Source organism: Xiphophorus maculatus, chromosome 14 (assembly GCF_002775205.1).
Source record: "Xiphophorus maculatus strain JP 163 A chromosome 14, X_maculatus-5.0-male, whole genome shotgun sequence".
NCBI lineage: Eukaryota > Metazoa > Chordata > Actinopteri > Cyprinodontiformes > Poeciliidae > Xiphophorus > Xiphophorus maculatus.
Genome location: NC_036456.1, coordinates 26,012,626 through 26,028,763, shown reverse-complemented (window position 1 = coordinate 26,028,763; position 16,138 = coordinate 26,012,626). Strand labels below are relative to the sequence as shown.

Sequence of the window (16,138 nt, the reverse complement as noted above, 5' to 3'; positions counted from 1 at the left end):
TAGCCAGTGGCAAAGATAAAAATCATCCAGCTAACAGGATTTACACTTTACTTTTACAATAAACGTTAATAAGTTAGCTAGCTAAGTAGGGTATATTAGCAGCTAGTTAGCGGTAAATATTCCTGCCACAACAAAGTTTTGTTGTTTTTAAGGCCAACTTACTTTTTTGTAAATTTAAGACATTTTAAAGCCTTAATTTTACAGACTTTTAAGACTTCTTAAAGATGTGTGGAGACGCTGGACTAGTCTCTTGTTTTTTTTCCCAAGTCTTTCGAGCAAATTGTGTCATGTGATTTGCTCTGTGTGGTCTTACCTCGTCCAGTATGTGGGTTGAACTGACGGCATCACCCTGTGTTTAAGAAAAAGGTGGATTTTAATGTAGAAACTTTTAAAAGTAAAATGGCAAATATTTAACTAAAGTGAAGTAAATTCATGGTAGTTGTGTTTTAAGGATTGTGAGGTTGTAGATAAACTGACCTCTAGTCCTGGAAGGTGGTGAACTGCTGGCTGTGGAAACAAAATTAGAGAATAAATTAGAAACAGTACAACTGGGAAAAGTTTGGTTTTAGTCCATAATTACACCAAAGTTTCTGTAAGCTTCAGTTGTTACTCGCATAGAAACTAGATGAATGCTGAGCTCCAATGTTAAGAATTCTGTTGTAATTACATATAATCTCAGCTAGGGGGAGCATGTAGCGGTTTAATAAAAGGGGTCCGAGAATAAAGCCTTGAGGAACCTCGGATCAAAATTGATCATTTCTGTTCTAATACAAACATTCGTTGATGAACTAACAGATGCCAAATATAGAATAATTATTTATAAATATGAATATATATTATTTAAACCTTAGTGAATGCGAGTGAAAAGCCTTAAATAATCTCATATTGAAATAGTTGCTGAAGTTTTTCACCTGCCGTATCATCTTCCTGACTTTGTAGGACAGCAAAAAATCTTAGAAACACTCAACTTACTTTTTCATTATTTTACACTTTTTAATTGTTAACTGTGAAAGATCCACACAGTTTGTCTCATTGAATGAAATACTGTCTTGTGTGTGTAAAAAAAAAAGGTGCAAAAATGTTTCAGTAACATATTTTCTATTAATCCTCTAATAAAAAAAACATAATTTGTCATTTTTCTAATTTTTCTTTAAAAGTTTTTGGTACACTAAATAATTTTGTAATTGGCCGACGGGAAGATTAGTAACCACTAATGGAAAATCCTGATAAATAAACAAATAAATATACTCAAATTAAATGATCTCAGTGTGAGATCATACCAATGTGAAAAAGATTAATTTATTTTAATAATAATAAATAATACATAAAGGGGTTTTAAGGCCACGTTTCGAGCTTGTTTGTGTATATGATCGACAAGAATTCATAAATCTGGTTGGAGTTTCTCAGATTTCTAAAGTTTTATATTGAATTATTTTATTCCTTTCTAAATGTGAAGAAAACTATTTGATCACACTTTAAAAAAAAGAAACAACCAGCAACAGAAAGAGGTTTCACAAAGCTGCTTTTGATGCACAATGTATGTATGTCTAAATATAACAGCCCTAATGTCCCATCTTCGGTAAAACTTGCATTTTGGTAAGAGAATTTGAATAGGAAGATTAGACGTACATAGAGTAAAACAGAGAGAATGAAAGAAAAGTGGTGATGGTGGCAATGGGGAAACCTTTGACCTTTTCTCTACGTGTGAGCTCGAAGGCGGCCAGCAGCTCGCCGGCGCCCGAACTCCCTCTGCGAACAGGGAACCAGGCGAGTCGAGGCGATGGAGCGAGGGACGGCTGGCACACGCAGCGACCAATGAACTCATCCGCTCCCTGATCGATTACAAAACAACAGAGACGTTCAGAGTTCACCAACACAACAACGCTAAGACAAACAGAGGCACCAGATGCTCACATATGAGTCCTCGTCATAAAGCTCCACCACAATGTTGGGGGGATTGGCTGCCGTCGCATCGGGGTCTCCGAAAATCTCCACCTCGTAGAAGATGAGCGTCTGATCCCAGGTGGGGTTGAGGGTGTTGCGGACGGTCACCGTCCTCTGGGACTGATGGAGGAACGACACGATGGCGTAGGGGTCTGGAGCGACAGAAACATTCAATTCACCTAATGTTTCACTCAACGGAGGCTGACATGTCAGAATAATGTCCATAAACCTGTTTTTTAAAGTGATCTCTTATGAAAAAATTCACATTTTGCAAGTTTTTATGCTTCCATTTGAGTCCAAACTGCTTCTAAAAACAACCAAAGTACTTAAAATAAACACCAATCCATATTTTTAGGAAAAAGTTGAAGTTTTTTGGTGTCTGGAAAACGAGCTTTTGCACAACCCTCCCTACTGTTGAGTAGCACAGCGCCGTTACCTAGCAACCTCAGCCAAGCCCGTCCGTCATCTAGCAACCCCAGTGGAACTCCAGCACATTTGGTCAGCTGGTTTTACCGCTGCAGGTTTTGTTGTTGACTGATCATCCAGAAACCGCCTAAATCTAAAAATGAGTCCCAAAGACACACAATTATACAGCTGTACATCTTTGAAAAGCAGAAGTGGAGCCTCCTGCATTCCTGTTAGTTGGAGAAAATCCAATTAGTTTATAATTTTGGATTACTTATTCTTATCCCTTAGAGAAACTCCTATTAGGTTATAATTGTGAAGTACTTTTGTTGTTGTTTTTTTTCCTTTTGCTTTTCTTTTGTTTGTATTTGCTCTAATTCATGTAAAGCACTTTGAAATGCCTTGTTGCTGAAAATGTGCTATATAAATTAAACTACCTTACTTTGGTTGTAAAGGAGGCTCCACCTCTGCTTTTCAAAGATGTACAGCTGTATAATTACAGATCTTTGGGACTCATTTACAGATTTATTTATAGACTAATATATTTCCAGGTACATATTATTATTTATTGTCTATCTAGGTCATTTAAATTACTTATAATTTCACACCTATGTATGTATATTTTATTATTAACTTTAGATCATTTTTGGTCATAGTTGCTAATATCTAACATCTTGGCTGGAGTAGCTTGTCAACACATAAGCAATTTCTTCTTGAGGATCAATAAAGTATATTTTATTCTATTCATTTGCAGCCATTTTCACGTGGCGGGGGCGAGGCCAACAGCAGCTTATTCGGATTTAAAGTGACAGCGTCCTAAAGCAGCTCATCCTGAAAGCAGCTGAAAACAGGAAGAACTGATCAGTCTAAAATCTCATTACCCAAGAAGGATTTTGTAAAAAAAAAAAAAAAATTTTGAACATGTTTTGTATAGGCCATAAACCTCTCCTAACTTGTTCAGGGAAGAACAATGGGTCACCTTTAATATTTCATGAGGGCATAGCCAAACTTCATTGCGATGTTATGGAAGTGGAAGTGCTTATTGCATTGTGAAGCGTTTCAGGGAAGGTTCTCACTAGAGTAGCAACATTTAAAACTGTCCCGGCGTTTGGGAATGTCGGGTTGGGGACAGGCCGCTGGGAACGCGGCTCCGAGTAGTTTGTTATTCCAGGTCACAATCATCCCCTCAGCGTTAAACACACACATATTGCTCCCAGTGTGTGTGTGGCGCATGCATAGAAGAAATTCACATGTACGTACAGTTACACGGACAGCGTAGTTTGTTGTTTTAGGCTGAGTAACGAGTCTCTGTGGAGCCGTTAGCATCAGAGTAAACAGAAGCTAAGATGCATTTTCCCACCAGTCCTCTATTAACCCTGACACACACACACACCAACACACACATACAATTCAATTAGCGTCCGTTCCCATTAGCCCATATAAAAACAAACAGCCCAGAGGGGTTATCTAAATTTTTGTTTGAGTGAGTAAAAGGGAAGTAAAGATGGAAGAAAGGTTCATAAACACAATGAAGACGGAAAACAAAACTGTAAATACAGATGGGAAAAAAGATAAGGAGGAGAAAATGAGAGTTAAAGTGAAAGAAATGATTAAGAGACACTGTGGTTCTCAATATGGAAGACTAAACATGTTTCTAAAAGAGGAATAAATGTTTGGAAATAGAGAATTAATAAACAAACACTGAAACAAGCGTTGAAGTCTGGGTGATTAAAATGGAAAATCTCTCCATGGAGGTTCATACACACACACACACACACCCACACACACACACACACACACACACACACACACACACACACACACACATAAAAATAGAGATAATAGTGTCCAAACTAAAAAATGTCGAGTTGAAAGTACTTCACGGACCACAAAACATTTGGTATTTTTCTAAACAATAAACTAAACACACAGTATTTTAATAAAATGAGCAGTTAACTTGCTGTAAACAAGCACTGAATGAATCACTGTAGTTTTTTTTTTAAAATGGTAGAAAACCAGATCCTAAACTTTACATTCTGCTTTGTTTTGTTTCTTTTCAGCATACAGGATTTTGCTCACTCTGCCTTTATTTTTCAAAGTTTGCATTTGGTCCCCATTACTAATAAATTAAATCAAAAGTAAAATCCTGCATGAATACTTTGTGTTGTACCTTAAAATTTAAATCCCCACATTGTTTTTAAGTTTATCTGCATTAAACTGCCTGAACTTGCAAACCAAATTAATCTTGAATTGTGATCAAAAATCATTCCCAGGGCCACAAATGGCCCCCGAACCGCACTTTGGACACCCCTGGCTCATAGTAAATCACAAAACTGCATCGTATTGTCTAATATTATGTTGTATTGTGTCATATTGCACTTTAATGTACAGTAACGCATCAGAAAGTTTTATATTTTACTGTATCAAATTGTAGCTTATAATATTACTCTATATATATAATCAAATATAGAATCATATTGTAACGTATGTTATTGTTTTATATAATGCATCATGTTGCATTATGATATTGTTTTGTACCATATCTGTACCAGGCTAAATGCGACACATATCTGAATTTTTTAACAGCTCAATTCTGATGTTTTCACCTAAAAATAATTTTTAAAAACCATCTGATCAGTTCTGTGCTAATTCCATTATGGGGACCTAATCGGATACGAATCCGATAATCTTCAAATCGTCTGGGGAAAAAGCGATTATGTTGCTTTTTATCCGACTTTTACATCAACGTGAGACATGCGTCATAATTCTGCACCAGAAGAAGCCGGATGTGGGAAACCTAGAGGCAAACAATAACTATAAGCGAATAGTTCTACTTTGTTTTTTATTTAGCTTCCTTCGTTTTGTTATTGGCACCCATTGCTCAACAACGTTAAAATCAAAAGATTGCTGCATCCATTTTTACTTCTGTAAACAATACGCAGCTGTGGGACGTCTATGTTCTTCTGCGGTCGCTTTTTAATTTGTAGAATAAACGCACAAGATCATATTTCAGAAACAAAAAATTGGAACTGCATCAAGACCAGCGGTGTGAACGTAGCCATATTATAGGTGAAACTGTCTTAGAGAAACAAAGTGTCTTCAGTCAGAGGCTTCTTCAAATTCAGTACAGACTGCTGCAGGAGATCTTTCCTTTTAACAGCCGTTACAATCCACAATAACTCCTTGAATTAATATGAGTGACAAAACATTTAGTTTTAATTTAAGTTAATTATTGCTCTCATGTCATTAAGTTTCTATTATTACAAGAATGTGATGACATTTAGAGATCCTTCTGTATAATTTGAACTTTTAATGTTTCGCATCAGCTTAGTAATTATGGTGCAGGATTATATTTACTCTCATGATTCTTCTTGCCTCGAAGCAAGGCAGCAAGAAGAAACAAAGACAAAAAGATTTAAAAGGAAAAAAGGTCAGGAAATGATGGATGAAAATGGAGTGGAAGAGAAAAAAACCCCAGGAAAACAAAAGATGAAAGGCGACCACATGAAATCGAAAGGAAAACCAGAAAAGCCTAAGTGTTTGATAGCAGACGTAGTCTTTAATCATCTTCAATCAAAATGTCATGTCGCACCAGATGAAAACACAAGTGAAGCTCATTCATCAGTTTTACTCACCCATTAACTGTTCATGAGTGTGAATGAGCTGACTGAGTAAAGATAGCGATTTATCATTAGTTTGCTGGCAGAATCCTGTTTGATGACCCCGTTTTTCAAGCAGCCTCCCATCAATCATCTCTCTCTTTTGTTTATAAAAGTTTTAGCATGTGAGTCTGAGATGGCTTTCTGATTAACACACACACAGTAGCTGCAGTTTCCAAGACCTCTTTTTAAATCAAAGAAAAATATTTCTCTCCACTCTTCTCCTCCTTCTAAGTACAATCAGAGCGATTTCATAATTAAATCAACGCTTTTAAAGCAGCTTGTTTCCCAGGTTTTTTGGCTCCCGTCTCATTTTGACTTTTTACTACATTTAATCTGTTAGATCTTTTTATTTTGAATTATTAAAAAGGTCAGCTGGAATTACTCAGGTAATTGTTTTTTGCAAGTTAAAAACTCATATCTGGGATAAGAGGCTTTGTGTGGGGCTCATAATCAACAACATGCTAGCGCTTTGCAAATACAGAGTTAAAACAAAATAAAAGAATTTAAACCAATAAAAATAATATTAAGTCATATATTTGGCTTTTTTAAATTGTTGCAACTTACATTTTTCTGGTTTTCCTCATTTTTACCAGCTAAAGCGTAACATTAGCTAGCTTAGAGCTGGATGATTTTAGCTAGCTTTAAAGCTAGGTATTCTAAGTATATTCTGTAAAACAAAATAGTCCAAAACTTTTCTGTGGATTTATGATAAAAAAAAGTGCAAATGTTTGGAAGGTTTCTGCTCTGTTACATCTAATTTTATTTTGAAGACATCTAAATGTCAACATTCCATAACTAAGATTTTTCTCTAATTTTTATTTACAGCTAAATAAATATGTAATAAAAACAAAAAAGAATTCTGATAAATTCTGAATTTCTAAATTGGGTGCGAACTACAACTTATCATTTGCCAATATCCAGCTGAATTTTGCTATTTTTGACAACAATCCAAAAAATGTTGGATTCACCAGTTGGCCACCAGAGGGCACCAGAATACTAGCACATATTGAGATTCACTGTACCTGAGAAACTGTCTTTGTCCATTGGCAGCAGGTCTCTCGCTTGATACATGTAGCAGCGCAGGTGATAGCGGGTCCCGCCTGCAAGAAAAAGCAGCTTCAGCTCCAAAAAACTCCATGAAAATTAGGAATCAGAACCAGAAAAAGAAGATAAGCATAAAAACAAAGAAGTGTGGGTGTTGTCCTACGGTCAAAGAAACAGGAAATGGTTGGTCTGTTGACTCCAAAAGTGGTGGTGACTGACTTGTCGTCATGTTTGTCCTCTATGCTGCTCTGTGGAAGAAAAAGAAAGCATAAAGAAATGTAAAAACTACAGATTGTAAGATGTTAGATGCAGACCCTGGTCACTCCAAAAAGTAATCAAAAAATAAAAACTGCGCTTTAATTGTGGATAAATTTTGAATGTCCTCAAAATATTTATTAAATGTTTAAAAGATAAGCCATGTGATTTAACTGTAGAGCCTAGATATTTTATTTCATCACCTTGGTGTGTGCAGAAAACCTCGTAAACAAGTTTCAGACAAGAAAAAGAGAATAAATCACCGCTGCAAAAAAGCACAAGGTGTGGAGATTAAATAAAATATAATGGCATTAACATAAAAATATTACATAATTTCCTATGGAGGAAAATTTTATTTGATACATATACAACATCAGATTAGTAAAGTCATATGTTATCTGATACAATTTCCCACCACAGAACTCATTGCTAACTAAAATCAGAATTTATGAGGCAACATTTATGCTAAATGAATGTAATAATTACTTAATAGTGAATAAAAGTGAGAAGAAAAATGTTAAATGTTTTATTTTTAATGAGATCAGCTGGAATTACTCCAGATTTGTTTTGTAAGTTAAACTCATATCTGGTAGAAAAAGGCTTTGTGATTGGTTCATGCATGCTAGCACATAGCAACTACTGGCAGTTAAGCCACAATAAAAGGATTTTACTCAATTAAAATAAAGCAAAATAATATTTCTGGCTTCCTTTTTAAATTGTTGCATAGCTAAGGTTTCAAGATCTCCTTACTTTTAAAATTTTACCAGCTAAACCATAGCATTAGCTAACTTAGAGATAGCTAATTTTAGCTAGAACTAAAGATACAGAATAACTAATAAAAGCTAAAAATATTTAGTTGTGGACTGATGAGACAAAAGTGTAAATCTGTATAAAACTAAAACCCAGAATTGTTATGTAGGCCGCAGTTTGGACAGTCCGTGATAATATATTCAACCACCACAGATTGATTAATTAAAGTCATAAATCTGAATATATGCAGCAGCATTTATGCTAAATTAATTTAATAATTATTTCAAAGCATACAAAAGTGAGGGGGAAATGTAAAATTCAATGTTTCTGTACATATTATATAACATTTTTTTGTGTGTTTTCAAAGGGAAGCTAATGCTGCTCACCAGAGAACATTCCAGAGCAAAGATGGCGGCCGGTCCGGTCTTCTCCAGCGGCTCCATGCGGCAGCGCCACCTGCGCCTCCTGAAGCTGTCCGTCTTCCTGGGCTTCAGGTGGAAGTTCCAGCCGAACAGCGAGGCGTACTCCCAGCCCTCCCTGTCTGAATCATCCGGTCGCTGCTGTGGGAGGTTTAAAAAATTAGCAGATTTTCCTCAACATTTTCTTCAACTTTATTTTTCTCCGGAGAAAAAACGGAGTAAAACAGAAATAAGGGCAAAGGTGACGATTCTTCTACATCGTATTTTTCATTATTTGTGCGACTAGAGCACCAGCTGGTGGTCAAAAGAGAGAATTACAGCTAGAAAATCATATAAACTGCACCAGATGAGGAAAGCGGATTTTTTTATTTTTTATTTAAATCAATTACTTTTTAACTTTATACATAATGAATATTATAAATATTTTTTTTATAAAAAATATTTTTTATGGATATAGTGTTATCCATTCACCAGATAACACTATAGAACAGTCGATACAAAAGCAAAATCTTTCCAAGTACGGTACATTTGGTTCAGTTTCAAGTGCAAATATTTCAATATTTCATAAGAAAAGACAAGATCAGCATACAAGTAACGTTTCAGCATGATATAGAAGCTTGTTTTAAATGAATATTCTTTTAATATTGATTTTAAAAAGTACTAGCTCCACTTCCAAATTGAACTAAACTGAATTATAGGAACTTAATAAGGACTACAGTGTGCTGAAATTATGGAAAAGTATCACATGACGTCATTTAGAGGTGATTAAATCAGTTTATCTTTTTAATTTATAAACTAGTCACCTTCCTGAGAGCCTCCATCTTCTGCTGGTCTCTCCGTCTCATCCGGATCCATCGCCTCCTCCGGTTGGTGTGGTACATCTTCTCTGCAGGAACCCAAGACTTTGGTCGGCGGTCCGGAGGAATGGTGATGCCGTACTCCCAACCTGAAGTTGAAAGCAAACCCATTATCAAAGCTATCGATTGGGTTTTATCTCTTCTTGTGGGTGGGTGTTTTACTTTCTCAGCACCTTGATCATCAACGGCTCTGTTGAGATCTTCGCTCCACTCCACCTCGTCCCACACCCACCCAGGAGGACACTCCACCTCGTCCTTCGGCACCGTTTTCTCCCCGTTCTGGAACAGAAACACCGATTTTTTGGTCTCTGCTGACAGCGACATGTTGGGAAACGGGTCCAGGTACGCACCACGTCGGTGTAGCCCTCCGGCATGCCGATCCACTGTCCGCCCGGTAACCTCATCTGGTTCTCAAACACCTCCTCTGTGAAGGTCATGTGACCGGCATCCACGTCAAACAGCAGCCTGGAGGGAAACCGCAGGTACAATACTGCATCATCTGCCCAAAAGGGTTATTTATCTGTAAGTCTTATGTCAAATATTTTAACTGAGTTGACACTACATTGGACCAAACTTTTCATTTTGGGTTTTTAAGTTGAGCTAGTCAAATAAATCTAAATTAAACTAAAACCCAAATTATTTAGGGTTTTTCAACTGAAATACCCAAATATTTTGGGAAAACCCCCAAAAGACTGAGTTTTTAATAGAATTAGACCAATAAAATTAAACTTTACTGAAAAACAGAACTATTTGGGGATTTTAAACTGAAAATCCAAATTATTTTGGAAAAAAGCCAACTATTTTGGGTTTTAACTATAGTTTCGTATAAAAACTAAAGTGTAGTTAGGCTTTACTAATTTGGGGTTTTCAACTGAAATTTTGGGTTTTTACACTATAGTTAAGTTTTATTTGTTTAGTACAATTGGTTTTAATTAGTTGTTAGACTGTGTTTGCTAGTTTCTATTAGTTATAATTAGTTCAATATTGTTGTGTTTTAGTTTACTTTTATTAATTGTAGTAGTATTTTTAGTTTTTCATACTTTGTTTAATTTTTAGGTGCAGAATTCAAAAAGGTCACAGTGTTGTGATGTGATTGTGTTTACATAAATTGAGTAATGAAAACTCAACAGAAGATGCTGTTTTCAAAAAAATCTTTCCAATTATTGCTAAACAAAAACTGATTCTGGTGTTTTCTCGCTAGTTTTATTTAACTTTGATGACCTTTGTAGTGTGAAGGACCACGCAAAAAAATAAAAATAAAAGAATTTGAACGGAGCATTAAGCTCTGCAGTGTGACAGTAGTCTTGGACTCACGTCCTTTCGGGGCTGATGAACCAGTCTCCAGCCCAGGTCCATCCAGGTGAGGGCTTGAAGCTCTCTTTGGGCAGCTTCACTCTCCCCGTGACGTCGCTGAACTTCGGGTAGGTCAGACCCGTTGTTCCCCAGCTTCCCACCAGAGCCAGCCGGGTCTGGTTCTCGTACTGCAAATGATCCAAGACAGGTTTCCATGGAGATTTCAGTCCCTTCAGCATTTTTAATGGAGTGAAGCAGAACACCTGAGTGACGTTCCCTCCACCGCCTTCTTCAAATCTAGCAAAATGGGTGCCAAACATTTGTGCAGCAAAATTTGTTATTTGTGACGCTATCATTTTAAAAACGTTGATAAAAACGTTTCTGGAGATCATCATTAATATCTTCAAAGCAAAAGCAGCACAAACAAAAGCTTCTGCTGCACAAACTTAGCTAAGTTGTTTACACCAAATTTGATTTCTTCTGTAAATGTGAGCAGGAGTTGCGGAGGTTACCTCTGGAAACCTTTTTATTACCATATTTAAAATGATAGCAGCACAAAAGAACATTTTTGCAGCACACACTTAGGACAAGCAATTAACAAATTTTATTTGTTAGATTTGGGTAATGTGGTGCTGTTGGCTGACCTTTTGAGCTTTAAACTTTCATTAATATCTTCGACAAAAACAGCACAAACAAAAGAATTTGCTGCACAAACGTATCACAAATGCAGCTGGGTTGATTGACACCAAATTTGTTTGATTTTATAAATGTGAGCAGAAGGAATAATTGACCTTTCATAACTCGAGGAAAGTTTTTTTTTAATATCTTTACAATTACAGCGGCACAACCCAAATTGTTTGCAACACAAATGTTTGTTAGATTTGAAGACAGTGGGGGCGGCCACCTTCACTCAGCTAGTGAGAACTTTTGATCAAAACTATCTAAAAACATTAAAGTCTGGTTGAATTAAAGTGAAATATAAAGAAACAAGGAATGACTGGATGGAGCCATTTTCTTAGTTTCCATCCACAGTAAGAAGAATCGGTTCTGTTTCTCATCTCGTCTCTTACCGTCTCAGCAAACACGGACAGTTTTCCTTCAGCAAACTGGTTGAAATGTTTGGCGTCAGCAGCTAGTCCGAACCACACCTTCACCCTCAGCTGACCCGGAAGTTTGGCTTCTCCGCCGCTGCCCTGCGGGTACTGAAACACACCAGGTCATTCACAAAGAGCAGGGGTGATCAATCTGTGGTACACGGGCCACTTCTGGTCCTTGGAATTAAAGTAATGTGGCCCACAAGCAAAGATGAATGATATTGTTAATGTTATTGATAATGTTATATCAATTGTTCTGGTGATTAAGAGTGTGTGTGTGCAGGTGTGTGTGTGTGTAAGCACCTTGAGAAAGACGCTCTGCAGTTGTCCACAGTGTTTCCCACAGTACTGCTGCGAGAAGAGGACTGTGTGCGCTGGGATGCGGTGATACGCAACCCGGCGGTCACCCTGCAGCATCCAGATCACAATGTCTGGAAGGCTGTTCTGAGGCTGAGGCACAAAACTCACCGTCAGGTTTTCACCTTTAACCTTTTAATTAGGCCAACGACCTTCTGGTTGGCTGGATTAGCTCTCACCTCCTCGGCGATCGTCCGCAGTCTGTTGGCCCAGTCCTCTGCCTGCTCCAGCACCAAAGAAAGCTCGGTTTCTGGCCCATGTTTCAGCGTCAGCGCCGCCGCCATGATCTGCTGCAGGTGGAGGCTGCGGATGTGCCTGAGCGAGCGATCGAGAGGAGTGGCGCACTGCCACTGGTCGAGAGCGGGCAGCTCCTCACTATAAAACAAATATTAGAAACATCTGCCCTGGATTATCTACAATTAGGGCCATGGTAGACCGAAAAAAAAAAAAAAAAGAGAGTACATTTCTGCCAAAAAATCTCTGAAACTGTAAAGCGAAAACAAAGGAATTTCTGTTTCAAAAGTCTACATTTTGCTAGAAACCCCCCTAAAAATTTTTTGTTTAATTTCAGAAAACTTGTAGTTTGAAAATTCTCTAGGAAAAACTTGGAAATCTCAGTTGTTAGAAAGTCAACAATTTGCTACAAAAGCTTTGAAATTTTGAGATTAATCTCATAAATTTACTATAAAAAACTTGGAAATTTCTAAGTTTGATTTTTGATAACCTATTTATTTACTTTATGAAATTATAGTAAAGCAATAAGAAATTGTTATATTTGACTCCAATTGAAGTGTAATTCAATTAGAACCACGCCCTAATTTTCCCATTGGCTCCGCCCACTTTTGGTGGAAATTCGGTGTAAAAAAAAAAAGAAATATTACAATAAATTTGGGAACATTTAACTTTTTTAAAAGGATTTTCACCAGTATTTTCAAAAATTGTATAAATCATTTTATTGTGTTTTTGATCACAATCAAATGTTAAATAGACTATTACATTCCACCTGCAGGTGTAAATTTAGGTATGATGCCAATTAGATCCACATGGCACTAAAGGAATGAAATAGACTTTTTTTTTTTTTTTTAGCTCTGGTGGCTTTTTATTTTACAGTAAATGGACAGAAAATAAGAAGGATAAAGAAGTGAACGACATGGTCTGAGACTGAGAATTGAACTGAGGACCGACTCGTCTTAGGATTTAAACATACAGGAACAGTGAAACGATCCATTCTATACCTGCAGTCTGCGATTAGATGATCCAGCAGCTCTACAACTCGCAGCTCTACGTCCTCCATATCGCTCCCTGCCTTGACCTCCAGCTGCACCTGCTGCAGGTTTGTCTCCTGGACAAGAAAATTGATTGTTTTGGTGTTTGCATGAATCTCTTAAGGAGGCTAATTTACAGAAGCAACAGCACAAACCAGTCTGTCTATGATGGCGAGCAGCATGTTGAGAGCCTCAATCCTCGGTCGAATGTCTTCCCACTCTGACGACAGAACTACCACCGGCTTGATGTTTCCCCAGGGGAGGTAATAGTAGTGGCAACCTAAAACAGAGGAGAAAACATAAGTTTTCAAAAATTTACTTTGGTTTCAAAGTGAAGCATTAAGCTCTTTTAAGAGTTATAGTTGAGTTTTAGCTTTTTGAACCTGAAGAAAACTGTTGATTCAATTGTAACTTGTGTGTTTGTGTTATAGTTACTCCTCTTAAAGTGTAGCTAACACCCAAATAAATTCTTATTACTGAATTTGTTCGTAAGGCTGCTATCTTTGTTTCTGTTGAATTTTTGACTATTTGGCACTATTTTGGCTAAAACTGTCTCCATCCTGGCCTCCTTGGGTTGAACGATGGCTGCTCCAGTTTAAGTCTCCTATTGTTTACAACGTTACAGCTTTTTGTTGCTAGCCACTTTTTTGTTGACAAGTCACTATAGGAGACTGAAAAGTTTCTAAATATAGTGACAAAATGGATAAATTAGCAATAGTAATTCAGTATCGCTTTCCTCCTCTGTTCAGCTCTATTTGGCCACGCCCCTTATTGTTTCTTGACCCCGCCCACTTTTGTTTGGGGGCGGAGTTTTCCTTTCACATAATTTCACAAAGTCCAGTTCTATCTTTAAATTATTTTTGCTAATACATGAATTGTGTGGCTCTTCAGTTGTGGAGAACCTCAAGGCTCTGTTCTAATTTCCAGTCTATTCTTGATTTACATTTTTTCTATAGGGATGTGAAAATAAACTTTGCCTTTTAATAGTTAGATCCTACATTACTAACAACCCAACTTACCGTCAAACACGGCCCTGCTGAACTGTGTGGTGGAGGCCAGAGGGAGGCAGGTATAGTCGAACTTGTTGCCATAGTTACCGATGCTGACCTCAAACTGGATGGCATCGTCGACGTCTTGCAGGAGCGTGGCTGAGTAAAACGCCACAAACAGAGAAAACTTCCTCTTTCTGAGGAACTTCTGTAAGTAAGAGAGAGAAAGATGGCCTCGATGTGTCTACGTTTAGTGTTTCCAAGAGGTGGAGGTCGTCTATCACCTCCACCACCAGCAGGTCGTCTGATGGGACGTCTTCTGCTCGGTGCTCCGGCTTCTCCGTCAGCTTGGTGGTCAGTTCAAGTAAAACTCTGCCGCGGTACGCCACGCCTTCACCCTGAAGGACCAGAGAAATACGACTTTACCCAGAGGAGTGAAGTCATTCATTCATCCAGCTATTTGTTCATCCATCCATCCATCCATCCATTCATTCATTCATTCATTCATTCATTCATTCATTCATTCATTCATTCATTCATTCATTCATCAATCCAATTAATAAAATATTATTAGTTTATATTAATTCTATACCAAAATTATAACCAGGCTCTTCAACAGACCAATGTGCCTGAAGGTTCAATAAAGTCTCACCATGTGGCAACACATCTGGTGTCTTTTTGGAACTGGGTGATCATTCATGCATGCAGGCAGAAGTCTTACTTTTCCCAGGTTTAGAGCTTCATGAGGGTCGTTAAAGGCGGTGAACTCTCTGGGACTCCCGTACAGATTGACAAAACACGGCCCAAACGTCGGCAGGAAACCAAGGCTGTCATCAACTGCAATCACACAAGATACATAAGAAACATTTATTAACCGGTCAAAGAGAACAACTATGACACACATTAAAAACACTAAACACAACTGCTCTACTGATGGAAATAGATTGTGGTTTTCTCTTTATTACACAGAAATTAATTTTCTATCAAACAGATTTGCTGAGTGGGTTCTCGTAAAGGGAAAGCGTTGTAGGAAGGTAGACGTACTGCCTGAGTGGACGGTCCGAGGAGTCAAGTCATCTGAATGCGTAGAGAGGAAGGATGGTTAAGAGTCAAAGAAATTCAAAATGAAAGAATGGAAACAGAGGTTTCTGAACGCAACTCAAACCCAAACCCAAGCAATCAAGCCAATGTTGTTAGTTCTCTCTGCGTTGATGTGAAATTGTTCATGTTTTCTTCGACAGATGCATAGAAAACATGGTCAAAGCAAAACTCAGGCAAGCTGTATTTATCTGGAATAAAATTAGCTTCAAAGAAGGAGTGATGTTTATATTTATCACAAAAACATCGAGTTTGTCTTCATGCAAAGTCAACTGCAAGGTACCCATGCTGTGTTACGTTGACAAACCAACACTTCATCCAACGGTTGAAGAAGCTGTCCAAGAAACAACGTTTCTCAAAAGTGCGAATAAATAAACTTATTTTGAAAGGTGTAACTGAAATAATGACCAAAGTAACCAGATCCGTAATGAAAATTCAAATGATCTATGATGAACACAGTCAGTGAGGAAAAATATAGAAATCTGACTCGAATAAAAGCAAAAAGAAAGGAAAAAATATCTTTAATATTTTTAAGAATAATTTTTGGTTTATTCTGGAGTCAATATCTAGAGGAATTGTAATTATGAGGTAGGTTTGGGAGTTTTTAAAAATAAATTTGTATCTCCATAATTCATCAAAAATAATTATAATGAAATGAATTATGCATGGCACATTGATTCTGTGCCATGCAGGATCAATGGAGTAA

General features: G+C 37.3%; 1 protein-coding gene across 9 annotated transcripts in view; it reads right to left on the bottom strand.

The window, feature by feature from the left end:
* The window catches only part of dysf (dysferlin), a 90,381-nt gene that overhangs the window by 53,271 nt on the left and 20,972 nt on the right, over positions 1-16,138 (bottom strand). For 6 of the 9 annotated variants that reach the window (XM_023345640.1, XM_023345644.1, XM_023345645.1 and 3 more), the window contains exons 17-36: positions 15,379-15,411; positions 15,056-15,171; positions 14,619-14,732; positions 14,365-14,542; positions 13,501-13,625; positions 13,316-13,422; positions 12,260-12,455; positions 12,027-12,173; positions 11,700-11,831; positions 10,651-10,817; positions 9,687-9,801; positions 9,510-9,615; positions 9,283-9,425; positions 8,447-8,620; positions 7,219-7,303; positions 7,034-7,111; positions 1,915-2,096; positions 1,692-1,832; positions 478-507; positions 314-349 (exon numbers count right to left, since the gene is read on the bottom strand). In XM_023345640.1, the coding sequence (XP_023201408.1) occupies positions 314-349; positions 478-507; positions 1,692-1,832; positions 1,915-2,096; positions 7,034-7,111; positions 7,219-7,303; positions 8,447-8,620; positions 9,283-9,425; positions 9,510-9,615; positions 9,687-9,801; positions 10,651-10,817; positions 11,700-11,831; positions 12,027-12,173; positions 12,260-12,455; positions 13,316-13,422; positions 13,501-13,625; positions 14,365-14,542; positions 14,619-14,732; positions 15,056-15,171; positions 15,379-15,411 (2,405 nt within the window). The remainder of the gene's footprint in view (positions 1-313; positions 350-477; positions 508-1,691; positions 1,833-1,914; positions 2,097-7,033; positions 7,112-7,218; positions 7,304-8,446; positions 8,621-9,282; positions 9,426-9,509; positions 9,616-9,686; positions 9,802-10,650; positions 10,818-11,699; positions 11,832-12,026; positions 12,174-12,259; positions 12,456-13,315; positions 13,423-13,500; positions 13,626-14,364; positions 14,543-14,618; positions 14,733-15,055; positions 15,172-15,378; positions 15,412-16,138) is intronic. The other 3 variants (XM_023345642.1, XM_005809421.3, XM_023345647.1) reach the window with 1 other exon arrangement.